This window comes from Barbus barbus, assembly GCF_936440315.1.
Source record: "Barbus barbus genome assembly, chromosome: 45".
Classification (NCBI taxonomy): Eukaryota; Metazoa; Chordata; class Actinopteri; order Cypriniformes; family Cyprinidae; genus Barbus; species Barbus barbus.
Genome location: NC_136723.1, coordinates 9,484,130 through 9,506,373, shown reverse-complemented (window position 1 = coordinate 9,506,373; position 22,244 = coordinate 9,484,130). Strand labels below are relative to the sequence as shown.

General features: G+C 34.5%; 1 protein-coding gene across 8 annotated transcripts in view; it reads left to right on the top strand.

The window, feature by feature from the left end:
* LOC306864223 (neurotrimin-like) overlaps positions 1-22,244 on the top strand; it is a gene marked incomplete at its 5' end in the record, with an annotated part of 340,634 nt that overhangs the window by 209,428 nt on the left and 108,962 nt on the right. For 4 of the 8 annotated variants that reach the window (XM_079408066.1, XM_079408062.1, XM_079408067.1 and 1 more), the window contains one exon: positions 21,251-21,341. In XM_079408066.1, coding sequence (XP_079264192.1) covers positions 21,251-21,341 — 91 coding nt within the window. Of the gene's footprint in view, positions 1-20,634; positions 21,342-22,244 lie in introns of those variants that run through there. The other 4 variants (XM_079408065.1, XM_079408064.1, XM_079408068.1 and 1 more) reach the window with 3 other exon arrangements.

Genomic DNA, 22,244 nt, shown 5'->3' with positions numbered 1-22,244 from the left:
AACAGATATCGGCATCACGAACAGCTGAAGATAAAGAAGTGGAAATTAAAATGTTGTCAATTCGCGGATAGGATTTATGAGTAGAAGAAAAGAACGTGAAAGACTTAGCAGAAAGGTTTAATAAACGACAACTGTCCACCAACAAGAATGAGGTTACACATTGCCGAAGTTTGTCAGAACAGAAAGCTTGAGAGTGTGATTCCTTCAGTCCAGATCTATCTAGGATATGCGACATTACAGAATTCGTACCTGCACCCAATACAATTTCAAAATCTGAAAACTTCAAGAGATAGTTTGACAAAACAGAAAAAAAGTAGGGTCAGGAGTACAAGGGGCATAAACTGAGAGAAATACAATATTCCTATTCTCCACTATTGTTTTTATATGTGTTATTCTACCATTTGTATTACAACCCTTCTCTAAAATAGTAATATTTAAGTCAGTAAAATGTCAGTGAATTGACTTGTACCTGAAATTTAAAGGGAACTCAACCTTCTTTTTATTTGTGATATACTGTCTCAGTCTAAATTACATTCACACTGGTGTTTAGGAAGCCAAACAAATTAGAATATAATAATAATAACAACAACAATGAAAATAATAGCCATATATTGTAAAACAATTCCACTGGAAAATAAATCAAAATAAATATTTTGTGCGCACTAAATTCATAGCACTTGTAATAAATGAGTTCACTACATTCGCTGTGAACGGAGCTGTTCTGAGGTGTGAAAATCATGATGAACTGATCACCTGAACGCGTTTTGAAACGCTCAGGCTCAGCCAAAACAGAGTTGATGAAGCGATTGAGCCATATTGTGCTTTCAGTTTTAGTTCGTTTGACAGATACTGTGTCAAAGCATAATGCCCCTAAACACAACTTTGAAGACATCTTATTATGTTATAATAAGAAGTTTAAATATACATTAAAAACTACACTTTTTGCCCAGAAGTACCTACCGTTTCATAGATAATATCGGGACAGTTTTGCTATCACAACATCACGATATTGATAATATCGTTACATATAGCCTAGTACAGTGTATATATATATATATATATATATATATATATACCAATTACATACCAATTATTGTATTTAAACTATAATAATGATAGAAATAATAAGAAATGTCTCTGAAATACAGGTAAACATACATAAAGACTAGAATTTGCTGAAGCTGCCTTGTAGACTCCATATTGAGTTATTTTGTGTGGTTTATTTTAGTATGTCACTAGATGCAACGGTTTCGACTTTGCATGTAAGCAAAGCTCTGCAGGTCTTTTGTACTGTGTAATGTATGTACACAAAACCTGTTCTATTTATTTTCCAGGGAGCAGGGTGAAAAATATTTTTTTTCAAGTGCGTAGTTTATGACAGCCTTACAAACGCTGCACTTTTCAATGTAAATGCAAAATTGCATAGTGGCTGGCCTGAGGAGGCCATGCTAATGGCAGAGAGTGTATTGTAAAGTTGTCATCTGTCGTCACACATTTTCCTCCCATCGGGCTCTGTTCTTTGATGTGAGGTGAGACAGTAATGTGTGTTTGGGAGAGAATGGCTGCTGCTCGTACTGAGTAGTGGAGTTGACAGCACTCAGCTGCAATTGGACATGCAGTGCAAAAGCGAATCTCTCTCCACAGCATCAGATCGCTCGCTTGCTCTCTCTATCTCTCTCTCAGACTCTCTATCTCGTCCTAGCAGCTTGAGCTCTGTGCTGTATGGATTCTCCATGTAAAGCCACCGCTCGCCTCTCTTCCTTCTGGTCGGACTTCACAGAAGGACACACGCCGCAGGGCAGCTGGCGACCGTGCGGATGATCCGCAGAATCTCTGACAGACTTGATATGACATCAAACGTGTCTGGCAGATGTGCACAATGGCGGATTTCGGTGCTAACGAATGCAACGAGTACAGATTAATTGTGCGCTACGGCCTATTCAGTAGGAGTGAATGTGAGATGTTATCTATTCTGTGAGATGATAGAGAAGGTTAATTGATGCACTGTAGCAACGACCCTTTTTATAGAGAACTAATTACACGTCCGCATGATGGCTTGATGTTGATGAAAATAACCAATTAAGCAATACATGTAAAATATCTCACAACCAGCTATGTATAATTGGTAGCACTCACAAGTTTTACCTTTCAGAGGTTACCTTCAGAAAATAACTAACATTCGTTAAGAATTTTTGGCTGTAATTAACTTGAATACAGTTTATTTAAAAAATGGTTTCCTTAAGTAACTATAACACTAGAAATACTTAAACCGTAAATGAAGAGTGTTATATAAAACTAAAAAAGTCCATACAATGACACGCTCCCTCATTCTAAAACATTTTGGGCTTGAATGCATTTTGATTTTCATGCACTGGATGAAAAAGAAAAGTTTGCGCTTTATTTTTTTTGTATTTATTTAATTAGAAAAAGGGCTATCTACAGCATTAAACATAAATGTTTTCAATTAATGCATATGCAGTCTCTCAAAAGGTCACCATTAGCAAATCTCTTTTTAGTAATAAAATAACCAATATATGCACACACACATATCTTATCAGAGCCAAATCTATTATATATTATAGAAGCAGTTACTTTACACCATTGCCTTATCAGTGCTTACAGAGCCATTTTTTAAATATTTTTTGTTGAAATTTCCACTACTTTCCAAGTGTATGTATGTATGTATGTGTGTGTATATATATATATATTAATTTGTGTGTGTGTGTGTGTGTGTCTATCTGCTTGTATTACTCTAAACTGTTATTGTTACTCCAAACTGTGACAAGTCATCATTAACAGGTTAAAATAAAATATCATGCATTTCAGTGTGTTGAGTGTGTACACTGATTATTGAGGTGCATCATGACCGCTATGGTTTTGGACACTGCTCTCTTTATATATCGCACTGTAAAAGGGTATAGGGGTTGATTTGGGACAGAGCCACTGTTTGGATGATTACATGAGAGAAGAAACCTTTCAGTAAGTTGTACAGTATCTTTTAACATACCTTCTCATTTTTAGTCAATGGTTTATTTGCTAAAGTCTAACTTGTACAAATTGTTTTTTGCTTATAATCATGTTTCTCTGAAACTTCCAAAGTCCAATGTATCGCATATTATACAGTAAACGCCAAGGTCACACAAAGAATGATACCTAAGATAACTATAACAATAACTATATTAGCTTCCACACCAGTGATTCTGATTGGCTACTAACAGTTTGTTGGATTCTGATTGTCTGTCAAAATAATCTATCAAAGTTATTCAAATGTTATTGTTTTAGTCGTGGTGTGGGCTATTCTCACAGAATTAGAACAATGATTAAAACTTCATCATTATAAGTATGGTGTCAACAGGCCTTATGTACAGATACGATGGCTTTGTGTGACGAACACAATGAAGTTTAAGTCTCTGTTAAACACCAGTTTATCCTGAAGGCAGCAAGAGAGAGGGGACTCCAGATGGAGGTCCAGAGGTGAGCTGGTAAAGTGGGGAGCTTTCTCTGGCTTCAGTTCATCTCACCTTTGAGAGATTGCCCTTTTAGCCCTCTTTACACTTGAGCAGTGAAATGCTTCAAATGCCTCCCACACATCTTTACTGTGTCCAGCTGAAAGCGGGCGAAGGGGTCAGGTGGAGAATAACACACTGTGATTTGAGTAGGTTTGGAATACTAAGAGAGAAACACAATGTCCAAAAGCATGTGAGGGACACTTGTACATGGGATTTATAACATGTTTTGTCAGTCAGGTCAAGTAATACGTTCTCTTTTTTCATACAAGCATGTAACTTCCATAATATGACATCTTTTTTGAATAAAAGATTATTCAGTAAAAAATATAAGCGTTTTGATTCCGTAATTATCAGCAGTTATTGACAGCGGATTACTGTCATGTCAGTCAAAAGTGGGTGAAAAAACGTCTCTCGTGTGGAAGCGCTTTGACTTTGGTGAAAAAGACAGCAGTTGCGCTTTGCAGCTTGAAAAACTTATTCAGATCTTAAATAAGTTATACACAGAAAGTGAGCAATGGCACACTGCTAAAATGTTCCCATTATAATCACTAAAGCTGTCAGTCACTGAAGTTCACACCACTGCTTGTGCAGCTCAGCAGGAGCTCACTATCTGTCCATGCAGAGTTGTGCATTACCATTATATTCAACAAAACTCGATGCACAATAAATCTTGTTGACGCTCTCTATGCTTTGTTGATTATAACGGGAGTGTTGTAGTTTGTCACATCACTCATTTGCAATGTTATATTGAGTGTTAGCCCGTCTACATTGCATGTGAGTGGCATATCTAACAAAGAACTCCAAATTACTGCCAATGCTTTTGTTTTTGGGTTCTAAATCTTGTTTTTTAGTGTCTGGTGATGTGTTTTCAGCTCTCAATTTTCACCGCAAACGTAAGTGATGCATAAAACAAGCATCTGTGGTGGTTCAGACTGCTTAAAACTCACTTGTTAGGACCAGTTTTTGTAACTGATTGGCCTAAAGACAATGTCTGTGATTAGTTACAATGCTCAACCACTGCAAAAAGGCAACATGTTCATAATTCATGGAAACCATAGTAATCAGATGTTTATAATATTAATTGCAAAACTTCGATTTTTGTTTTGCGTGTGTGTTTTTTGCTTTTTAGTTTTTTGTTTATGCAGTTTATTGGTTAATACTGTATTTGTTTGCGATAAACAGATGTGCACTTTATTTTTTCAGATCTCTTCTCCACTGCAAAAATGAATTTTTAACTTGTATTACAGTACAAATATCTAAGCATTCTTAAAATATTTGTGAAATATATTTACTTGAGAAGCAAAATCACTTTGTGTTGTCGTTTGAAAAAAAAAAAAAAGATCAAATTAAGTGATTAAACAAGTTTACTTAAAACAAGAAAAATCTGGCATTGGGGTAAGTTTTATTTTTCTTGCCCCATTGCCAAATATTTGTTGTTTTAAGCATTAAAATCACTTGTTTTATGTCTTACATAATTTTGCTTCTCAAGTAAATGTATCTTCATTTGAGAATATTTTACTGAAAAACAAGACACAAATACTTGTTTAGAAAGTCTTTCTTTTTTAGATGTAAATTATGTAACAATGTAAATTATATGTGCAAAACATATAATGGATAATCCATTTAAATTTCTATTGATGTTATTTATTAGTGTTATTTAATAGAAAGTATCATAAATAAAGTTAAACCACCAAACTATTAGTATTAACAGATGTTTTCCAATATTGGGAAATTTATTAATTTCGGTGCATCCTTAGAAATATTTGCAGGCAGGACTGCAGTTGATTGGATGATGAAAAGTGTGCTGTAATATTATTGGTAAACATTTTTCCTCCATGTTGTCACAGAAAAATAGTTGAAGAGGCAGAAGTCGTCATTAAACGTAGCAGATTAATACGATTATAAAACAAATCTGTCTTCCATTTTAAAATTACATGCATAGGTGAATTGTGCACAATATGTTAAGAAAATTAAGCAAGTAATTATTTTCATGTTTTCTATAAATATGCAATATATGTTAGGATAAACCATGAATAGCTCCTAGTTGCTAAACTCCCATGTCTTGCTTGCTTTATTTATGTTAGTACACTTATTCACCATTAACTATGACTTTTCCCTCAGTAAACTCCTAATTTGCTGCTTATTAATAGTTAGTAAGGTAGTTGTTAAGTTTAGGTATTGGGCAGGATTAGGGTCATATAGAATAACGCATTAATATGTGCATAATTACTACTAATAAATGGCTAATATTCTAGTAATATGCATGCTAATAAGCAAGTAGTTAAGAGACCATAAAATAAAGTGTTACCATGTTAGGCTCTGTCAGAGTACTATGAGCCACATTTAACACTGACACACTAAACATTTCTCTAAATGCCACAGTTTTTCCTCATTTTACAACTAGAGAAATGGAAACACAAGTGTGGATTTGAACAGACAGGGAGCAGATATCACCGTCGTGTCTGACAGCTGTGTGTGTGAGTGAAACAGAGAGACATTGTGTGACAGCCCTTGTATCTCTAACACTGTTTGCGTGTGTGTTTGTGTGAGACTATAAGCCCGAATACCTCCAAAGCCTAATGAGGCTGTAGATCATCACAGCGTCTCCAGTTTGATCAATCCACAGGCGGGTCCGATGTTCTGTGGGTCTGAACCTGCTCTTATCAGCCAAACGCACTGGAGCACGACCGCACAGTCCAACCCCTCGGTTCAATATCGAGCCCAAATACGTTTTATTTTCTGTCAGATAAAGGTGCGGCTGGAGCATGAAATTTTGAGCCTTTTTCCCATTATTGAAGGTGTAATTTTGTCGTTACACATATTAGATCTTCATGGCCGGTGCGTTTCAATAGTCAGCACATTGGCTGTAAATAAAGCTGCCTTAATGAGTTTCACTAATTGCTGATTTAGATTTATTGATTAGTTCCAGAGCTCATTTGCTTCTTAATTTGCAAGTTGAATATATTTTCAAGTATTTGTTCTTAAGTATGCAACACAACAAAAAGGGATTCATTTTAATTACAAATGAAAGAAATTGTTTGCCCAATAATTCAAATTTGTCATCATTTATCAAAGTTGAAGTAGTTTTAGATGTGTCACATAAAGTTTGCCTTGACATAACTGATGGTTGACATGTAACTGAGTGCAGCGTTGCAGATCCTCATGCAAAGCTATTGTTTGACTACAGATGATTACAGAGGGCTATTGGAGCTCGAGTAGAATAGCCTCTCTGAGCCCTCCATTGCAGACATCAAGCTAAATCATACTAAGATTATATGGGCACACAAACTCGTGAAATTGTGTATGCTCTAATATCCTCGTCATCTAACGTTTACTTAAGAGTAATTACGAAAATGCTAATAATTTTATAACACTGTTAAAGGAATAGATCACCCAAAAATGCAAATTTGCTTCAAATTTACATACTCGACTCAGGTCATCCAAGATGTGGAGGAGTTTGTTTCTTGCTCATCAATGGACCCTCTGCAGTAAATGGGCGCCGTATCTGTATCCATAATATTACTTTCTCCAGTTTCTCATCTGAAGCAGGTGAGAACTCTCATTGTGACGGCACCCATTCACTGCAGAGGATCCATGTGTGAGAAAGTGATATAACGCTTTCTCCAAAACTTTTCTGATGAAGAAACAAACTCATTTACATAATGAGATGTAAGCAAATTTTCAGTAAATTTTCATTTTTGGGTGAGCTATTCCTTTAAATGTAATCTTTAACAGATTTCACAGGAAATATAATGTTATTCATTCTGTATTTTAGAATGCTTTAATGCCTTTGTTATTACATTATTATTATTATTACTTTTACTATTATTAATAGAACTGTTGCCGTCGTCATCACAAAATATCATTGTTATCATCAACTAATATAAACTAATATAAAACAACATCAACAAATGAATGCAAATCTAAAGAGTCACTTATTTATTTATTTTTATGTGTGTATTTCTTATGGGTTGATTATTTAAGGCACTCACTGACAGAAACATAAATTGTGCTTATGCTCAAGCTCATGACCCCAAGGCTTTCACAAATTAAACAACATTTTGTAAAGAGAGATGAGACAATGAGAAATGATTTGAAGAAGGTTTAATCATAACCTCTGAAGAGGATGTGATTCGAATGGCTTTTCAGAAGGATCAGTTACACCCTGAGTCTTTGTGTCCATACATATTATTATGTGCATGTGAGCTGTCATAAAACCCACAATGTAATCTACAATATTCTGAAGCCAACATTAGAAATTGCTCCATTAGATTGTCTCTCTTCTAGTATTTTCAGTGATTCAGCACCTTATTAAAGGGATAGTTCACCTCAAAATGAAAATTCTGTCATCATTTACTTATTTCATTCCAACCTGTATGACTTTACTTAATCTGTGAAACACAAAATAAAATGTTTTGAAGAATGCTGGTAACCAGACTGTTTTGATGACCATTGACAGATTTTATGGACAAGAATTGGACATTTCTCAAAATATTTTCTTTTGTGTTCCACAGAATAAAGTATTTTTTTGGGTAAAACTTTTATATAGATTTTTTTTTTGTTTGTAGCATTTAAATATCAGTTAATTGGTTATTTGATCAGCAAATAGTTTATTTACATGCATGGATGGATGCACTAAAATGAATCACTTTCCACTGATGCATATGAAACAGGATATTGTTTCAGTTCATTTGGCTGTAAAGCTGTGGTGTTAATGACACACAACTCACTGGAAAAAGTAGCTCATTACTGGAAAAGCTTCATGACAGAAGAGCTACTGAACAAATTAGCCACTTTTAGTTAGTTACACCCCAACACTGATTTTAATCATTGAAAACTGCACCACCAAACACAACATGGAACAGCAGGAGATCACATCAGGGGCCATTCAAACTCTCAATGACGAGACTGCATAAAAGCATGGCAAGATATCAATAAGTTCAATAATTAAGCAAAATGTTGGAGTATATCGAAATATTGGGTGATATGTATTGCTGTAATTACTGTAGATAAAGCAAGGAAATTGTGTCATTATGGGGCTGATAAAGGAGCACGATGGAATGGATTTCTGATTAATTATTTTGTGGCTCCATTTACACATTAATGAATTTAAAAACTAATTGCATCACAAGGGAGCTTCAGATAGACTTTACAAATGTAGATTTTGTGATGAATTTATTATTCATGTGCAATACAGGAAATTGTAGCAGCTAATTTAAAATCAACTTCCTACTAGAGAGTTACTGAGCAATGAGACACTGATTACTGATATATCTTAGATTCAGGATTCGTAAGTCATTATCTTGAAGTGTGTTTTGTTCATAGTCTTTGTTATTTAGTCAGCTGATTAAATGATTCGTTTTTAATACAAAAATTATTGCAGTAAGAGTTCCTGTATTTACTTAGTGTTGAAAGTACCATAGCCATGATGGAAAGGAGTTAAATCTGCCCCTGGTTCAAGTACTTGACTCCAGTCTACTCTTGTGACACTCCATCACAGCTGTTATTTCAATTCCAATTCATTTGTGTAGCACCTTTCACAATACATATTGTTTTAAAGCAGCCTTAGTGTCTTACAAACCCCCACGGAGCAAGCCAAGGGCGAGAGTAGCCAGGAAAAGCTCACTGAGATAGTTAGACAGAAGGAGGAGGAAGACACCTTGAGAGAAAACTAAATTAACGACTTTATTGATCAGAAGACTGACACGGAAGAAAGAAATGGTTGGTTAAAGTCATTATTTTAGTTTTCCTTGGACACAAAAAGTATTGTTGTAGCTTCATAACATTACGGTTGAACCACTGATATCAAATGGACTATTTTAACAATAGACAGATACCCTAAAAGGAGACATATGCTGAGTATGCATTATGATTGGATGAGATGGAAATATATAGGGTATACGGTAAATACTGAGTCGAAGTGTTTCTGTCACACACTCTGCAGATGCTCTGTAAGAATTTCTGACCTTCTTGCAATAATAAAACCATCTATTTTTTTTATTCTACAATGCTCACTGAGTTATTACCCCACAATAAGAGTTGGAAACATTTTTCCACAACACTGTGTGCTACAAAACTAGCTTGAACTAGGTAGTGTACACTAGGTGATGTGTACTTGCAGTAAAGAAGAAAATGTTTATTATAAAGGGATTTTATCTTGCTATTTGTACACTAAATTAAATGTACAAACTGTATACATAATTTTCAATCAGAAATTACTAGTAAATTTCCTAAATAATTACTAAGAAATGCCAAGTAACATTGAATTAATGTGACATTTAGAAGTAGAAAGACTGAAAAAGTATACAGCTTGTATGAAAAATCACTTTTACAGTGTGGGGTGTTGGAATATACCAGTATTGATGATATTTAAAAAACAATTATTAAATAAATAAATGTTGATATGTTGTTTGAGTGTCTTCTTCAGGTGCTTCACTGATCAACAAGTCACTAAAATAAGTGTTGAATCATTATCAAACAACAAAAATGGGTCTAGTTTGAACTACTTTGACACTCTGGTGAATGAGGTCAGCTAATATATTCCCTGCTGTTATTATAAAACTAATTATGTCTTCATTAGCATATTCTGCTAATTTGTTAGATTAGATTAGAAATTAATCACTATACTTCATGTTCACCATGATATAAAAAAAACAAAGCAAAAAAAACAATAGCCTTAGTCTAATAAATACACACAACAGGCCAGGAGGGGCTTCATTATCTAGAAAGTCGCAATTCCAGTTATGGAAATAGAAACCTTTACTGACGATAAGAGATAAGAATATTTCAAATTAGCTGCTTATTATGTGCAAAATTATAATAAGAAAGGTCATTTAATTTCGATAGTACGGTGGCAATCAGAAATGTCCTCATAAGGGACGAGCAGAGGCTGAAGGGGAGGCGATATGCAATATATCTAAATGAATCATGCACTGTTTGATCTGCGGCTGATATTAGATTTTCCCTCTCTCTTATTATTGGTCATCCCTAAATTGCCCGAGTGATATAAACACTGATGACAGCTTTAGTGCCACCGACTCTGTGCATTTACGCCTGACCTCGATGTGCTGTTGCTCGGGGAATACAAGAAGTGTCTCACTGATAAAGCCACCTGCAATATTTAGATTTCTTTTTTTCTTTTTTGATGTAGCCACAGAAACTGAGCTGTAATATACTTTCTGGGCCACGTCTGGGAGAGAGTGGCAGTGTTAGAAGTAGTCTGCCTCACAGACCACTGCACAGGAAAAAAATAAAGCGAAAATAGGATGATGAAAGAGAACCTGGTGGCGCTGCAGTGACATATCTCTGTTTCTAACGTCCGCCCTTGAAGGGAGGGAGGCAGATATAGAAAGCCAAGCAAGAAGGGCGAGAGAAAGTAAGGTTGTACGCAGGTAAATCAAAGAGGGAGAGGGGAATTGTGGGTTATCGAAACAAGTAGTTTCCAGCCACAAGTAATTCACCCCACAGATGATGACTTTCATAGCCCTGGACCTGTATTCGATCCTGTGGGGATCGGTAAATCTGTCAGAGAGCGAGTAAACTCCATTCCCCTCTGTAATCTCATTTGTCTTTGATGACAGCGGTGCATCACATGATGCCGGTGGTTTGGCAGTGGCAAAGTCGATCCTGCCAGCCAAACCCACCGACCACACATCAGCTGCTGTTACAGCCGTAAAAAAAAATCCCATTATCCATTCCGGATAATGTTGTTTATTCCGGAATGTTGTCCATTCCATTGTTGTCGTTTTTTTTTTTTATGTGTTATCTAAGACTGTTTTAAGGGCCTAATGGATTTCTTATCTTTATTTTGCTCTGGATTTGCAAAATAAAATGTTGCTAATTACATGCTGCACTGGAGGTTTCGGTTAAAGTATTTACATATCCATGGCTTTTGTGAACAAGGGAATTTGAGTTTTTGGTCAGTGACTTCCTTTAGAATTGCTTTTTAGGGATAGTACACACACACACACACAAAACAAACAAAACAAAACACCAAAAATTAACATTTGCTGAACAATTACTCATCCTCAGACCATCCAAGATGTATATAAGTTTGTTTCTAAATCAAAAAACAAATTTGGAGAAATTTAGCAGTGCATCACATGCTCACCAACAGATTCTCTGCAGTGAATGGGTGCCGTCAGAATTAGAGTTCAAACAGTTGATAAAAACATCACAATAATCCACAAGCACTGTAATCCAAAGGATTCCAGTTCATCATATTGTGAGGTAAAAATCAGGCCAAAATCCATAATGACGCTTCATCCAGTGAAAAAGGTTGTCCTCAACATATTTGTTTAAAACTATTTTAGACTGTTTTCACTGATGAACAGTGCTTGATCTGTGCATATTTCTCTCTTGATTCAGACGAGACAACTTTCACTGGAGAAAGTGATATTATGGATAGAGGACTCATATTAAAATCGGAAGCAATGCTTTGACGTTAAAAACATCTTTTTTAACTTCTTTGTTTCTTAAAAATACACAGCTTTTCACCTCACAGGGAATTAATTGATGTACTGGAGTCGTGTGGATTACTTGTGGATTATTGTGGTGCTTTTGTCAGCTGTTTGAACTCTCATTCTGACAGCACCCATTCACTGTAGAGGATTCATGATGTAATTCGAAATTTCTCCAAATCTGTTCTGATAAAGAAACAAACTCATCTACATCTTGGATGGCCTGAGGGTGAGTACCTTTTCAGCATTTTTTTATTTTTGTGTGAACTATTCTTTTAATGGGTTTGTTCAAATTGTGGCAGTTATGCACAGCTGTGATTGAGTCCTTTCAGCCAAATGCAGGGCTTAAACATAGACATCTTTTATGGAAAATTTGTGTTATTTATTCTTCAAAGAGAGAGTTGACATTTTTGAGAGAATCAGGCGGTTGGTAAAAATAGCATAATTGGATCCTTGGGCTTCAATTTATAGCCGTACATCCAAATTCAGCTTTAGGATAAGTCTCTCCAGGTGACACTCTAAAATTCATTACCAAGTGTCACTTTGTTTCGCTTTCATCACACAGCGAAATGTCCTGTTCATTTTAAAGTCTTTGAATGGCATACGCCTCAAACAAAAGCGTATTGCAAAGTTAAGGCATAATTATGGCTTGTATTTGGGAAGAAATCACAAATGTGTTGGGTTGCTAATTTGTCTGGAGGCATATCTAATATGACAAGTCTATTTAAGTAGCTGCTGTGAATTCAATAGGAACATCTCATTACAGTCTAGCATGCTCTTTCCCACCCAGGAGGATCACCATGGCGATTAGAGAGAGAGCGAAGAAGCACATCATGTTTTGCATTAGTGAGAGACGTTGTCTACACAGTAATTTAATCTACTTGAGATCTTCTTTAAGTCTTTAAGTGTCATTTTAGAGCATTCATGCGTTATTTACTTTTTGCTTTATCACAAGGCAAGCCTATAACAGCATCAACTCAAAACAAATCTCATAAAGTGTAACAACTTTTTAATTATCATTTAGAATTTTTTTATTTATAAAGTGACGGTAAAGACTTTTATATGAATTAAAATGCCATTTTTTTATTCAATTTCTATTTAAAATAAATACACATTAAGCAGTGCAACCTTTTTCAACATTGATAATAGAAGAAATGTTTCTTGAGCACCAAATTAGCATATTAGAATGATTTCTGGAGGATCATGTGACATTGAAGATATGGAACATCTCCTGAATAAATTATATTTGAAAATATATTCAAATAGAAACATTTATTTTTAATTGTAATAATAAAAAATAAAAGGTTCCAAAAGGGGGTTTTCACAGCGATGCCATAGAACAACCAGTTTTCGTTCCCCAAACAAGATTTCAGTGAGCAGTTCTTAAAAGAACCTTTTTTTCTTAGTGTGAAGAACATTACAATAATCTAAAAAAACCCACTGTAAAGAATCTTTTGTGTAATGAAAAGATTCCATGGACGGTAAAGTTTCTTTGTCGAACCATTGATGCCAATAAAGAACCTTTATTTTTAAGAGTGTACCATAAAATGTGGATATTATAATAAAGACTAAGGACTTGAAAAATATATTAAAGTAAAGAATAAGAATGAATTCAAATAAGACTAGAAGTAGCACTTGAGGCATGTGGACCAATTTAATATTATTTATTAAACTTAATTAATTAATTAATTTTGGAAGCTTTATATGTTGTTGTAGTTGCATAGAAATTCTTTACAATTCCTTTTTTGTTTTATTGTAAAAGTATCAGCATATGCATGAGGGTGAGTAAATAATAACATTTTGATTTCCATTTTTCCATTCCTGTAGCACTCATATTTATCTGCATTTCCGTTTCTGATTGTATAATATCTCACACATATTGAGTGACATAACATTTTGTCAGATGCAGAAGAGACCCATCAAAATGCTCTCCCCTCTGCAGACTTTAAATGACAGCACTGCTCTTCAGTAACCAGGTAACCAATTTTAACCTGTCAGTTAAACATGTATGAAGAGCGATTGGCTAATCTGTTCCCGTAAATTAAATATGGTTGCGTGGAAAGCCAGATGGCTCTGTGGTGTAGAGTTATTCGCGGTAATTTAGTCTCTGAATTTAAACAAGTCAACGGAAAATGAGAAGTATCTTGATTCGCAAAATTCTTCAAGGGGGTTCTGTTTGTGAGAGGTGTTGACACAAGATAACAGTAATTGCTGCAAAATGTCTGTGCTGTGTGTAATGAGCGCTATCTCTCTTAGACGTCAATGCTTGAGAGACTTTCAAGAACAAATACTCTTTCACAGCCTCTGTGTCAAGCAGAACTGGTGCTTTTAGGTATTTTAGAAACCATCTCCTGCAACCAGTTTGCAATACACCTTTTGGAATGTTATGCAAATAGAATGCTCTGTTTCATAAGACCACCACAGATGAAAGAGGCCAAAAGCTGGTTTGATCTATAAAACATTAATTACTTTTGAAGGTTTCACAGGTGTACAATAGCAGCACATCCTCTATCACTGAGCAAGGCAAACATTTATGCATTGGATACAGACCTGATCTGATATTACTCTTTGATGTGTGGTGTCCACTATTATTTTTGGTGATTTATTAATACAAAGGGCTAAAGTCCAGGGATTTATTTGATTTATTATTATATTTTTTTATTAATTTTTATTTATTGATTTTTTACAGAAAATTTGTATTGCTAGTCCATGATGGCTCAGGTGCATTAAATATGATTAATATATTTAACTTTTGATTTTTATAATGTATTAGTAAATGTTGAAATTAGAAGTATTTTTAGTGTTCCCATTTAGTTTTATTAATGTTATATTATTTTGGTCACACTTTATTTTAAGGCCCATTTCTCGCTATTAACAAACCATTAACTATGACTTTTGCCTCAATAAACTCCTGATTTGGTGCCTATTAATAATTAGCAAGGTAGTTGTTAAATTTAGGGATGTAGAATATGGTCATGCAGAATATGTGCTTTAGAAGTACTAATAAACAGCCCATATATTAATAATAAGCATGCTAATAAGCAACCTGTTAATAGTGAGAATTAGTCCCTATACTAAAGTGTTACCATTATTTTCATAGAAAAAAAAAATTATGAAGAAAGATGCACTTTTTATTTTCTAATACACTCGAGTCATTTTCTGCAAGTCTGCGCCTCTTCAAAGTGTAGGTAAATTATCATAGAAATGCTTCTCTGCGCTTATAATTTCCATTAATCTGATTTTATTTTTCATAATAGCCGCTAGTAAACTTCCCCCCTGCCTCTTAGACTTTATTAAAGATCTGGTGATACACACAATTCCCTTATCACTGTTTCACAACAGGATTTGACTGGAGCATGAACCATTTCAAAATATTTCAGGCGGATTTGTTTTAATGAGCCCAACCTCTGTTCTTGAATGAGAGATTCAGAGAGCTGCAAGTGCTTTCTTTGAATACTCATACTATTACTAATTATCTCAGTCACTGCTTACCTGTACTGCTTAGGCTATAAAAACTAAATATGCTATTGACATAAACATTTATGTCTTGTTCTCCAATCCATACATTAAACTTACTTGTCCTTGACAATACCCCTTTAATGGCTTGTTATGGCTGTACGTTGTTACAGCACCATCATAAAATATTACTGCCGGTGCTGCATTGGTGTGGTTCTATAGTATAACAGTTTGACTGCTGTGAATTAAAACCCCAGAGTATTATGACACGGTCAGGGCATTGTGAAAAGTATTTCTATAATTATATGTTAATTAAATCCTACGTAGGTTATGAAATGACTTCAGGTAAAATTATACAGTGACACACTTGGAATGACACATTTTACTAACAAAAAATTGTAAATATTCATATTTTTATTTATTTATTTTTAACTTTAAACATTGTATTTATTTTTTAATAAAGAACAACATACATGTAAGATACATACTAAACATGCCTGTGTTGTTATTATTGTTTTTATTTATTATTTATTTATCCAGCCAGCCAGCAAGTAAGATGATGGATGGATGGATGGATAGATTGATTAAACATTTTATTCAGTAAGGATACATTCAATTGTTTAAAACTGACGGATAGAAACACATTTGTAATGTTATAAATACAATCAATTTCAAGTAAATTCTGTTCTTTTTAACTTTCTTTTCATCAAAGAATCCTGAAAAAAGTATCACAGTTTCCGCAAAATATTAAGTGCAAAATCATTTTCTAAAAGATTATAAAACACATTTCATAATATAATATAATATAACAGTAGTTTTTTTTAAATTAGCATCCCTATAGAAGTAAATCACAACAGTAAAAATAAAACCTCCAGTTTCTCTTCCTTTGAAGACAAAAGTGTTCCAGCTTTTGCAATGACACTCCAATATAGAACAAGTTAGAAGAAAATGCTGTTAAACGGCAAAGCAGAGACAGAAAACCATTACTAGTGTAAGACAAAGAGGAGTTCAAGCAACATAAATCTCTGTATTGGAAAATAATGGTCACTTCCACCCCAAAGAGTCGAATTGCTCTCGGCTACCAGCTTTTTCCCCATCTCTCTCAGCTCAGACTCTTCAGTTCCGGTGTATAGAGATCTGCCCGATCACTCATCCCAGCGTGTCACTATGTGTTAGATGAAGAAAAAGAGTGATTTAGCACACCAGCGAGAGGTGTACCGTTACATTCCGGTCGCAAGCCACTTGGAGCTCTCATTTAAGCCATAAACACTGTTTTCACAGATATGTGAGGACACATATTATCCCTCTCAGAGCAGTATTTCAACTTGATTATTGTTTTTCAGCAGTACTCTTAACCCAGGCAATCATCGGGTAGGTGTTTTGAATGCTGAAGTGGGTTTCGTTTAGCAGGCTAAAGCAAAACACTGAAAATTACAAAAGGCCCTCTATGATATATAACTGAGCTCTCATTGTGGCACGATATTACATAGCCAGCAGCATTGTACCAAATCAACTGGGAGCCCACAAACTGGGAATTGAGCTGTCGTCCCACAAATGTTATTGAAGTGCCATACCAATGCACTAAAGTCAACATTGCCAGCAGGGCAGAGTTTAGCAGAGCTTATGATGTCTTAGTGAGTAAGGTTTCACAGCTTCAGTTTATACAGACGTCTTAACTTATAGTGGCAAAATGTCCCTGTTGAGAAAACCTTCAGGCGGTGATATTTTTTATCTGGGTGTTTTCTCCTCCTCAGAGGTGGAGGAGTAGTTCCAAATTTACAACTGATAAACAAGGTTTGTTTGTACAGTACTGGTCAAAGTTAGATTCAAGCTTATGACTCGAGAATCTTACGCTAGAAACCAAAAGTATTTCTAATTATATGTTAATTAGTTTAATCCCACACACTACTTCAGGTAATTATAGTGCCAAACTTGGAATGACACACCAAAAATGGCAAATAATCATATTTTTAAAAGAATATTTATATATCATATATATATTTGAGTGTATACACTCAACAAATTGAAATGAAACCTTTTAATAAGCAAGAATTCAAAGACTGGTAAATAGTGAAAGACATGCAGAATGTTACAAAAAAAAGTATGTTTGAATAAATGCTGTTCTTTTGAACTTTCTATTCATCCAAGAATAATGGGGAGAGGGGTATCAGAGTTCCCACAAAATATTAAGCAGCACAACTGTTTTCAACCTTAATAATCTTTCTTAAGAACTGGTCAGCATATTAGAATAATTTAGGAAGAATCATGTATAGTCATCTAGAGAATTCCTATTGAAACTTATGGGGTAAACAAAAAGACTTGAAAAAAAGAGTCTTGAAAGGTGTAACAAAGACGGCAAAAGCGAAGCTCATTTAAATCCATCATGATCCAAATATAAAAGTCACCGTGAGGGATGTACCTACCTATAACAATCACTATTGAAAATTAAAGCAAAATACCAAACACAAATATTTCACTTCTTGACAGCAACCACAATAGTTGCTAGCTTTTATTTTGAGATGAGGAGACTCGCAGAAATAGCTGTCAAATTTAAAGTACAAACATTTTGTTTTTCTCAATGTGGCATTGATGTACTGTAAAAAAAAAGATCTCTTTTGAATCTATTTTAAAATGTATTAATTCGGTCAGCAACGGGTGCAGGTGAAATATTTTATACTTACAGTGATAGTTAGACTCCTAATATGTCATGGTTTAGTTTAGTGATATATTAGGTCCAAAAGTCCACACAGAAAATCTAAAGGGGAGGAATAAATAAATTAATTAAATTTTTGTGCCAGTTTTTAATGGGGGACAAAAAAAATGCAAAAACAAAAAATAAATAATAAAAAAAAGCATTTCCAACACAGTTTCATGACAGTTTATAAGCATTGTATGATTGGTGGCAAATTTTATGCATTACATTTTACCAGGTTACACTAACATTTTCTGTTACAGCTTTGGATCAGCTGATACATATCAACATCTCATGCCAAAGATAAAATTACATACTGATGATCTTTCTGAAGTTCTGCAATGAGACCTCATTATCACAGCAAACTTAAATCTTAAAGGAAGAAGGAGACCATCTGGAGCACAGAGTGAATAAGTCTGTAAGATACATCCTAAACAAGTAAGATAGATAGATAGATATAAGGCAATACAAGGCAGTTCAATGCTTTTGCCAAATAAATTGACCCAACTTTTACCATTGCAGAAAAATGAGTCATCTTTAAATGCCCTGTGTATATGGGCTTCTGTACACAGTCTGCTTCACTCACCACTTAGTAGGACATTTTTATGAAAGATGCATCTTCGGTATGATTCCCTCATTTCTGGTCAGAAACCCATACTCTGCATGCTGTTTAGGCCACTGTCACATTGATTCAGGATCTCTAGAGTGATCTGTGAAGACACATTGGCACATTTGCAGAGAGGGAGAGGCTGTCTGAGAGTCTAGAGAGAGAACATGTGTTTCTTGCATTGCTCCTCTTAAAGTGCTCTGGGCATTCTCATCTTTCTACAGGAGGTGAAGCTTGTTATGAAATAAGCGCTGCTGTTTTGAGTGAATTGATTATTTATGGCTGATGGTAGAAAGTGGAAGCAGGTGGTGTCTGAGAACATTTATGAAACACTGGACATTTAATTTTGTACAAAAGCATTATGCCAATTTAAATGCTTTGAGGCAACGTCTAAAAAATATTTATAGTGTAAAATTAAGTTGCATGATTATTGAAGGGAAAAGGGGTTTCAGTTAAAATGTTGCGGAAATCACACGTTGGCTTGTCTGAATATACACTGCTAGACAAAAAAAAAAAAAGCTGGGAATACTTAGGATTTATAAATATGTATATATATATATATATATATATATATATATGTATATGTGTAAAACAGTAATATTGTGAAATATTAGCTATATATAGCCTGTTCAAATAGATTGTCATTTATAATTGCAATATTACACACACACACACACACACGTCTGGTCAGCTATAGGGACTCTCCATAGGCGTAATGGTTTTTATACTGTACAAACTGTATTTTCTATCGCCCTACACCTAAACCTACCCCTTACAGGAAACTTTGTGCATTTTTACTTTCTCAAAAAAAAAAATATATATATATAATAATTCTGTATGATTTATAATATTTTGTACCCATGGGGACCTCAATTTAGGTCCCCACCATAACACAAGTCCCTATGAGTCTGTGTCTATTCAGGTTTAAGTCCCCACCGCTATATATATATATATATATATATATATATACATACATACATACATACATACAGTATATATATATATATATATATATATATATATATATGTGTGTATATATATATATATACATTATATAAAATACATATATTATATAATATTGTTTATAGTTTAAGGTTTTGCTTTTTGATATTTTTGATTGTTACTTAGAATGATTTAGTAGTTTAAGTTTAAGTAGTTTAAATAGTCATGGTAACAATTAAAACACGTGTGTATCTTCTTAACCTTAAGATAACACAGAAATGATGTGGGTGTGTCATCCAGTTTGGATTTTCAAAACAACCTCTTAAAAAGTAGCTGCGCGACGCCCTTAATTTTGTACTTCAATTTTCCTGTCATCCTCTCTGTCTTTGGAGAACCAAACCTGCATAAATTAAATATGAATAAATTAATGAATAAATAAATATATTCATTAATAAATAGATAAATAAATGTGATAATAGGAAAATAAATAAATGAATAAACGACTTGATAAAATAAATATGATTAATTTGTAATCAAATTAACCCCCCCCCCCCCTCCTAATTTATTTTCTGCTTTTATACATTTTTAAAAAAATTTTTAACTTTTATTTTTTCACTAATTTTTTTAATGTATTTTTATTATTTATACATTTATTTAGAGATTTATTTATATATTTATGCATTCATTTTTTTAGAATGATTTATTCCCACATGTTTTTATTTATTTATTTATTTATTCATATTTAATTTATGCAGGTTTGGTCCTCCATATTTGTCTAGACATCATTCTTTTCAGTTCTCAAAAATGTGGGTTATTTGATTTGTGATTTTGTGCAACAAAGCTCAGTTTTCTCTCTCGAGTGCTCCTTGAACAATCGCGTTGAATGACAGAGGCTCGCGCATTGCATTACTCCATACAATAGCCTCTGAATTGCGCGCTTTTTTGGCGCTGTACTGCTGCTATGACAACAGCGCGAGCTTTTTCCAACTTGTGAGTGATTTACAATCTCTATTCGCGGGAAGCAGGCTCTAAAAGAAAGCAATTGTCCCACTGGAGGGAGACTTTTTTTTTGTTAGTTTGTTATTTTGAGAAGACTGTGTATACTCGCACTGTACTGCACTGAGGAACCACAAACACCCTCCATATCCATTCACGCACCGCTGGAAGGACATTTTGGCAGTTTAATTCGCTCTCGGGTCTCTTGCCTCCACTTCTTAAAGTTTGAGCGTGTCAGTGAGGGAAAAGGTGGATTTAGAGTTCGGATATTAAAGGCGATAGGAGCTAAGAAAACAGAAAGATTGAGGGCACCACTAAAGTGTACATTTCATTCATACGTTATTTTATTTTACCCCCATTTCCATGGCGACGGCACGGCGCGGTCATCGATAAGCGCTCTGTACTAAGTACGCGAGGGATTTTGTTGTCCACCTGGGGATGAAATCTGGATTAGCAGATGAACTGTGATGGCTAAATAACGCGTTTCTCTTTTGGACTCCGAGAACTCCGCAGATGAAGATGGTTGTGTGTGGATGCTGGAGGAGGTGTGTGGTGATGAGTCTCAGACTGTTGTTCCTTCTCCCCGTAGGTCTGCCTGTCCGCAGTCAGGGAGAATCCCAATCCGATAACAAACAAATGGACAATATCACCATCAGACAAGGAGAGACGCTCGTCCTCAGGTAGGCGGTGATGCTTGTGCATTTATCATGCTGTCATGTTGCTGTCAATTGTTTTGCATGACGTTAGTCAGCTGATTATCTTTTAAAGATTTATGTTACAGGGTAAAATGGCTTAGTTAGCTTCAAAATAAGTGAAATTGTTCATGTGCTTTTCTGTTTTCTTTTATAAGTTTTGGTGCACAAACTGAAAACTGTTTCGGCTCACTATAATTAAAAACAGAATTTTTAAGTGCTGCACTACATTTTTAATTAAATTCAAATGGACAGTTCATTGCACCTTTTCAGCTACTTTGAATTTATTTAGCTTACTGAAGAAGGACATTAAGTTGAAACTTGATAAAAACGGACATGACTTTTTTGTGAAAAATCAAATTGAAACAAATGTTTGATTACATAATGATGTGAACATTTGCACAGTGCAAAAAATATTAGAATAAATTATCTTCTAAAACATCCAAGAGTAGCAAGGATGCAACAAAGTTTGACTTGTCAGTGGAATAAGGAAACTGGACATTTTGTAGCTACTGTTTTCAAATGTAATGCATTACCTTCTTTGAGGCCCAGTAACGTTAGTTCCCAAGTACGTTGCACTTTAATGTTGGTCTATTTAAAGTTCTAAACGAGTTATTTATTATATGTGACCCTGGACCAGAAAACCAGTGTACAAGTGTCAGTATGTTTTTTTTTATCTGAAAAGCTGAATAAATAATCTTTCCATTGATGTATGGTTTGTTAGGATAGGACAATATTTGGCCGAGGCACAACTATTTGAAAATCTCAAATTTGAAGGTGCAAAAAAATCGAAATATTGAGAAAATCACCTTTAAAGTTGTCCAAATGTAGTCCTTAGCAATGCATATTACTAATCACAAATTAAGTTTTGTTATATTTATGATAGGAAAT